Source organism: Canis aureus, chromosome 7, assembly GCF_053574225.1.
Source record: "Canis aureus isolate CA01 chromosome 7, VMU_Caureus_v.1.0, whole genome shotgun sequence".
Lineage (NCBI taxonomy): Eukaryota > Metazoa > Chordata > Mammalia > Carnivora > Canidae > Canis > Canis aureus.
Genome location: NC_135617.1, coordinates 71,837,899 through 71,845,814, shown reverse-complemented (window position 1 = coordinate 71,845,814; position 7,916 = coordinate 71,837,899). Strand labels below are relative to the sequence as shown.

Here is a 7,916-nt window from a genome sequence, read left to right as displayed (position 1 = left end):
CTTTCCAACCGAATAAGAGAAACACAAGAGGTAAGCGTTTGATCTAGAGAGAGAAAGAAAACCAAAATCTGACTGCCGGTCTTCAGGTGACATGAAAAGATGGGTGGATGTGGATTTGTTGGAGAAAGAACTAAGGTGGCCACGTGGCTCTGGGGGCTAGAGAATCTCTCACCTGCCCTGTGCACTCTGCCCACCTGGGTTTGCAGTTTCTAAAGGGTACCGTGACCATGCTCCACTGCGTATCGGCTATGTGACGTTGGGCAAATTACCTACCCTTGCCGAGCCTAAGGTTCTTTGCCTGGAAGGTGGAAATAATAAAACCTTATCTCTTTATTTACTACTTTATCCAAGCACATCCTACAATTGTTGGAACAGAAATAACCCTGCAACACATTTCGTCTGTGGTAAATACACAATAAAGAGGCTATTCCTATTACCGCCCAACAGTATGTGTGTAAGTCAAGAACATCTGCCTGAACACCGTTTGTGAAATACTTAAATAAAAAGCCAACTCTCCTTTCTAGATCTTGGAATAATTCTTGAGTGTAATTCCCATTGGGAAGCACCACGCCAGCCCCAGCCATCAACTGTGAAGTCAGCTGCGGCCACGTCTCCAGACCAGCCTCCTGCTGGGGCCCAGAGCCGTCCTTCTGTGCGGTCTGGCCAGGACTGCCTCGGAGGGACTGTGGACCGCACTGTAATCAGTGCTTTGCAGTGCTTGGGTTTCTCAGTCTCTCCTGCACTTTGTCATGATCTTAATTCTACCAGTCAAACAACCCTGTGAGACAGATAGCATATCTGCTTTTCGTGCTCTTTAGAGATGCAAAACTAAGGTCCACAGAGTTAAGTGGCGAGCTCCCATGACAGAGGCCATGTGGACACACAGAGGGGAACCTCGACCTCCTGGCCTCTTAACGGGTGCACTTCATGCCACAGCACCTTCCTTCCTAGGAGCAGGGAAATGACGCCTGCTACTCCAGCCACCACATCTACCAATCTACCAATGAATGACTACAAGACGCAGAAAACTCATTACACTGGCAGCAACTGCTCCTAAAAACCTTGGGACCTTCATCATGTCACCAATTACTGACTTTTCCCTGTTTAGTTGTTCGGTTCTTTTTAAGCAACAGCTGGCCATAAGGCTAAGACCACTCAAGTGGGGCTGGCCGCAGGTACCCTGGGTGAACCTCACTCCCTTGGCTCAGTGTTACCTCTGTGAAAACCCTGGCTCTCTTCCCTCTCTGGGCCTCAGGATCTCCACCTGTGCAGTGGGCCGAGCAGTGCCTACCTGATGGAATTGTGGGGATTGGCTGGAGGGGTATGTGTGAGAGCACCCTATCCAGAGTCTGACACATAGTAGGTACTCAATAAAAGTTAGGTGGGTTTTTGTTTATTACATATTGTACTTGAACACTCCCTGCACGGATAATGAGAAAAATTCGGTTAGAGTCACTGACTCTGTCACTTGTTAGCTATGGAACCTTATGTAAATTGCTTAAGCTGGCAGCCCGGGTGGCTCAGCAGTTTAGGGCCGCCTTCAGCCCAGGGCGTGATCCTGGAGTCCTGGGATCAAGTCTCATGTTGGGCTCTGCCTCTGTGTGTGTGTGTGTGTGTGTGTGTGTGTCTCATGAATGAATAAATAAAATATTTTTTTAAAAACTGCTTAAACCCTCTGGGCCTCAGTTTCTTCATCTTATAATACCTTCCTCACAGATAGTAATGAGGGTCAAATATGGAGTATTCAGAGCATTTTATGAGCTGAGAAGGGCTATGTGAGGTTTGTAAGGAAATGTCAGAGAGGCTCTGGGAAAGCCAGATAGGAGTACAGATTAGACTCGGTACGCAGCCCTGTGGCTCAGGAAAAGATAGAAGAGAGAACAGGGAGTCAGAGAGAGGGTTCCTTGATCCAGCCTTGGTCCAGACTTGCTGCTAGGGGTGAAGCAGTGAACAAAATAGACACATGGTGTTTACACTCTAGAGAGTATGGGGAGCAGAAGAGGAGGGTACTGACTTGGAAGTCAGAAGTGCAACCAGAAAAGGGGACAGAGAGAACTGAGACCCCAGGCCTGAAAGAATGAACTTGGATTTGTGGGAGAGACAGGTGCTGAAAACAGAACCATGTGCCCCAGGACAGGGAGAAACCAAGAGTCCAAGGTAGGAAAGAATTGAGGGAGCGAGGTTGAGGTGATGTGGAAGGAATGTGGTTGGTGATGGGAAGCTGTCCTAAGAAGGAATTCCTGACATAGGGAGGAGTGTAGTAGTAGACACTGGGATGGGAAAACTTTCTCTGAGAACACCCACCTCTCAGGCAGGCAGCTCCCCATCCCTCCAATTCTGATATTTATTCTTCTCCTACTTCCTCCTCACAACCTGACCAATTCCTATGACTTGGGGCAATCCCCAAGCTATCTGAGGGTACACGCACCTGGATCACTCTGGTGAATTACATGCATGGCATAGGGAAAGACACGGCGTAGCCGCTGGAGTGTGCCCTTCTGGAAAGCCCTTCACCTCCAGATGGCTCCTGCTAACTTCCATCTGCACTTCTTACAATGACCATCCCCACTTCACTCCACCTCCTGTACGGGATGCTGAGCTCCAGGGAAACCAAAGAGTAGCAGAGAGACAACTACGTGACCAAAAGAGGAGACTGTGCCATCACTTGGGAATAAAAGCAGCAAACGCAGCTGCAGGTAGGATCGTTGACTCCAACGGGTTCGCCCCCCTTTCCTTCTCCCTTTTACTTCATTCCTTTATTGGAGTCTACTATTCATTCAGCAAATGTTCAAAGTCTTGGTTCTCTAGGGCACAATGTGCCAAGTGATGCGTGTAAGGGAGGAGATCAATGCATCCTCTGTTTCTAAGAGGCTTACATTTCTGAGGAAGAAAAAATAAGCAGAGGCAAATGACTTTCTCTGACTCTGTTTCTCTGCAAATCAAAGGCTATTCATTTCCCACTTGGCCCTGGTACTAACTTCTTGGACCTCATCCTTCTCCTCAGCCACAGGTACCATCTCAGTTGGTCCTGCTGCCCCTCCTCCCCTCTTCAGATTTCAGGACAATTCTAGAGCCAGCTCTCCCACCTGGCTAGGGTGAGAGCATGGAGCTCCACCCTCAAACACCTGGGCTTTGATCTTCTCCAAAGGATAGACGACAGCAAGAGAGCATCTAGAGACCCTGGAGAGACAGGAGGGTGGCTAGAAAATGGGGATGGACAAAATGCACTTCACTTTGCACCCAGAAACAAAGACACTGCGAAGGAGCAAATTTAATAATTGCTTGTGTTTTATTGGATATCAGCATGAGGGGAGCAGGGGAGGCAGTAAAAAGTAGAGAGGATGCTAGAAAACACACTCATTGAATCTTCATTTAGCTCACACTCCATTCTTTTGATTTCCAACTTAGGGTGTTCCCCTCTGTCATTCTCCTAACCCCACTGTGACCCAGGGTTTGGAGGACTGAGGAAGCCAGCTGGGATGTTCCAAACAGAGCCAGTAGGATGAAGAACTCTGGGAGGAAATTAATTAATACCTGGGCGTAGATGAATATTTCCCCAGCTGCCTCCTGGATACCGGTTAACATTCCCCCAGCTAGTACCTGGATACCGGTTAATATCCCCCCAGCTAGTACTTGGGTATCGATTATTGATACCCCAGATTCCCACAGAGTGTGGCATGAGCCTGGTGCCCCATCCAGTTCCAGGACCTCCACTTCCCCAGGACACTCCTGGATTCAGGGTTCCCCAGGGGTGCCCAGGCATAGGTGGCTGTCGAATCCTGTTAGTAAGAGAAGGTAGGTTTCGGGCAAGGATTTCTCTGTGGGCTCCCAGCACATTAGAATGGAGTGGCTGTCTAAACTTAGACTCCTGGTAGAGTGAAGCCTCAGGTATGGGGCCTGCGGAATGTGCAGAGGGTCCTGCGGGCAAGAAACTGCTGCCCAGAGTGGGGGCAATGGCACCAGAAAGGAAAGACTGTTTTTCACGCAGCACTTCACCTATGTGGTCCTCAATGGCAGCAGCCATCATCTGCCAAGGATCCTCAGGGGGCCAGGAATCCATGGAGGGCAGTCTCTCAGTTGGGGGCCACCTCTGAACTCCAGAACCTCCTGCAGGTAGGAAGCCATCTGATGGAGAAACGTTGAGCTTCAAAGGAACCCTTGTTAAATCATTTGGCCCAGGGTCTGGTTTGGACTGAGGAAGTTCAGAGTTGGAGTGGCTGGTCAAGTAAGGTTGTTCAAGCAGAGGCAAGTTGGCTCCCAAGTGTTGGATTACTTTCTCCTCCACTGCACCAATGCTTCGGCCAAAGAAGCCTGAGGGAAAAGAAAGAGGAGGCCACAGAAGGACTGGATATTTGGTTCCAATGCCCACCTTGGATTCTCTTTGCTCCAAATTCCTTCATTTTCCCCAAGGACCCAAGGGACCCTCTTGCCTTTACCTCTTCCCTCAATTCCAGTTCCCCTGGAGCCTTCCAGTTTCCACCTGTGCAAAGGGTTGGGTACAACCTCCATACCTGGGAGATGAAGACAGATCAGAAGAAGCAGGCCCAGAGGAACTCCGCTCCCTGCCATGCAGCCCTGCATCTTGCTCAACTCTAACATCTCTCTCTCTCTGCCCCAAGACAGCCAACCCTTTATCCTCTTGGTGGGGTGAGGGACAGCAGAAACAAGCTGAGCCAGTGGTTGTGCAGATAATAAGGCTGTACATTCCACTCTCATTCCTAATTCAGTCTGTGGCAACAGGTGCCACTTGAATGTCCTAGGGAAGCTGGGTGTGTCCACCCCGGTTTCTTTCCTAAAGTTCCCCACCCCTTCCTGACCCAGGTGTCCTGGTTCACTGCTGGTCACTGATTGCCAGCCCTGCCCTGCCCACTCTGGCTTCCTACACCAGGCACAGGAGTATCTTCAATCTTGGGGTCCTGATCTCATCATTGCCTTTTCAGCAATAGAAACATTCAATTCTCTTTACTTTCTCTTTGGGATCCAGATCATTCTCTTCCAGCACTCTTTTCTCATACATCGCCATAGCTCCTTTACCTTAACCACAACCTGTAGGAGCTCAGGAGTACAGAAGTGCCCCACATTGGAGAGGCTGCTCCTGGATAAGATCTTGTATGTAAGGAATAGGCCTGGTTCCCATCCTTAAGAGACGATGGTGTATTAATTTCCTACCACTGCTATAACAACCACAACCTTAGTAGCTTACAACAATACAAGTTTGTTACCTTACAATTTTGAAGATCAGAAGTGGGCTCCCAGCACATTGTTCTCACTGGGTCAAAATCAAGGAGTCACCAGGACTGTGTTTCTTTCTAGAGGCTCTAGAGGAGAACCCATTTCCTTGCATTTTCTACCTTTTCTTTTTAAATTTTATTTCAATTGTATTTGCCAACATACAGTATAACACCCAGTGCTCATCTCATCATGTGCCCTCCTTAATGCCTGTCACTCAGGCATTTCCTAGCTTTTAGAAACCACCTGCATTCCTTGGCTCATGGTCCCCTTCCTCCATGTTCAAAGCCAGAAACAGAAGATCTTCTTACATTGCATGACTCTGACCTTTTCTTCTTCTTCTTCCCTCTTCCACACTTAAAGATCCTTACGATTACACATTGACCCATCCAAATAATTCAGGATAATCTCTCTACTTTAAGGTCAGCTAATAACCTTAATTCCATCTGCAACCTTAATTTCCCTTCACTGCGTAACCTAACATATTAGCAGGTTCCAGGGATGATGTGGATATCTTTGGTGGTGCTAGGGAGGACACCGTTCAGCCTACCACAGACGGTCAAATGGGTCCACAGAATATAAGAAATACTGAGAGGGAGTAGACGTTCCCAACTAATAATAGAGGAAGATATTTAAATGCTATTGTCAGGGACTCCTGGGTGGCTCAGTGGTTGAGCATCTACCTTCAGTTCAGGGTGTGATCCCAGGGTCCTGGGATCAAGTCCCACATCAGGCTTCTCTGCCTGTGTCTCTGCCTCTCTTTCTCTGTGCGTGTCTCTCATGAATAAATTAATAAAATCTTTAAAAATAATAATAAATAACAAACTCTGTTGTCAAATGGCCCTGAATTGATAATTGTTGAATCTGTGTGTGGGAGCATAGAGATTCATTAATTCTTTTGTCTACTCTTAAATATGTTTGAAATTTTTACAATAAAAAGTGTACAAATGCCTTCATTTTCCCTGTTGCTTCCAGGAGGCACCCAGACTAGGCTTCCTGGTTACATGAAGTCTAAAATAAGCTGTTAGATTTTCCTTTTCCATCCTCATCCCCAGCTCCAGATTGCTAGCTACTGGATGAGTGGGAAGCTTTTTTCCAGAACTGGGCAGGGGAGGGCAGTGTCCTTTTTCAGTGACATCCACCAGATTTGCAAAAACTTTTGACCTTGACCATACCAGAGACTAAAGACTGCTGACTAAAGGAATTCCCACATCAGAGTCTGTATCCTTCCTGTAAAGCCTATAATTGGCTGAAATCCAGGGCCAGATGCCTGGCCAAGTGTGACTCACCAGTGGTAACAAAAACAGGACTATTCTGCAGCCTTTCTCTGTCTTCAATCAACCCTGCAGGTTGGCTCAGCTGCCAGGTCATTTTTGATCAACAATAGATCAAAATTTGGGACCAGTTAATACCATCCAATAGGAGGGAATAGATTAGATCCTAGGGTAGGGATAAATTCCTTTGTAGTCAAACAGAGGTTCTGAGAGGTAGCCTTGCTTTGGGGTGAGGCCCTTCCTAAAGGGACAAGCATAGCTCACTCTCCTGTCCTTGGGTGATGAGAACTTCCTTGGCCTCACCGTCTCACTACCACTGCCTCAATCTCCAGGACACAGTCTGCCTGGCCCTTACCACCCTCTGCTTTCTCTCTCTTCTCCTATGGAGGCCACTCTCCTTCTCCACTATAGTGCTCTACCTCTTACCTCCCATAAGTCTCTCTCTAGAACTGCAGAAGTAGCAGCAAAAGTGTGGAGGTGGAGAGGACACCTGGCTCTGTTCTGCCATAGGCTGTGGCATTTTTATGTAGGCTAGTGAGTCATCATGCTTGGCTACACTCCCTATCATGCTACCATCCTCTCTGTCTTTTATTCTCTCCACCCGTAGCTCCCAGAACAACGCCCACCTGGGCTCCCACCCAGTCACCAGGAATCTGATCTGGTTGTTGTATTCCAGCCTTCCCAAGGTTTTCCAAGTGTCCCGGAAAACCAGGAAATCAATGCTCAGATTCCTAGAGAGGATGGCTTCTAGTAAGTGAGGCAAACTAATGGTAGAGAAGTAGGAACCTGCATGGGGCGGGAAAGGGAATAATTAGGGCCCTATATAGGGAGAGGGAAAGACCTCAGGTGAATGGGGAATAGAGACAGAATGGATTTCCTGAGCAGTGAGAGAGAAAAGAAATGGGAGGAAGGATCTTGGAGACCAGCCTCTGCTTTCAGTTAAACAAATATTTATTGTTTTCCCTTTGTGGGTGTAGCTATAAAGTATAAGAGAAATACTGTTCTAACTTACGAGTGAAAATGAGGGACATGGGGATCTCTAGAGATATAAGAGAGCACCGTGCAGGTCCTAAGGGGAGACCCAGGACTCCGTGCAGGTCCTAAGGGGAGACCCAGGACTCCAAGTCCTAAGGGGAGACCCAGGACTCCAAAAGTCTCCATCTAGTTCACACGGTTTATTGAACCATCTGTCCAGGGTCCAGAGAGAGTGGGCGTCTACTCCAGTGTCTGAGGCTCCCCTGGTGTCTCCCTCACACAGGGAAGCATCTGAGCATTGAAGGAAGTGGCAGCCAGGAAGGGGTTCTGAGACAGAGACCTTGAGAGGCAAGAAGGAATGTTAGGAACCCACAGAGACTGTAGTGAGCTCTATAGGGCAGGGTGGGAGTGGAATCAGGAGTGTGAGAACCCCATGGC

The 7,916-nt window shown here is 48.1% G+C and overlaps 1 protein-coding gene across 2 annotated transcripts; it reads right to left on the bottom strand.

Annotated features, from left to right (window-relative positions):
* Positions 1 to 3,270: 3,270 nt before the first annotated feature.
* C7H6orf15 (chromosome 7 C6orf15 homolog) lies at positions 3,271 to 7,299 on the bottom strand. Of its 2 annotated transcripts, none has more exons than XM_077904764.1 (2): positions 4,437 to 7,299; positions 3,271 to 4,311 (listed from the first exon to the last, which is right to left on the bottom strand). In XM_077904764.1, the coding sequence occupies exons 1-2, from the start codon at positions 4,714 to 4,716 to the stop codon at positions 3,524 to 3,526; spliced, it is 1,068 nt and encodes a 355-aa protein (XP_077760890.1). In that variant the 5' UTR covers positions 4,717 to 7,299; the 3' UTR covers positions 3,271 to 3,523. The 2 variants fall into 2 exon arrangements, with proteins under 2 accessions (XP_077760890.1, XP_077760891.1); XM_077904765.1 differs by having other exon boundaries at positions 4,512 to 7,299.
* Positions 7,300 to 7,916: the final 617 nt, after the last annotated feature.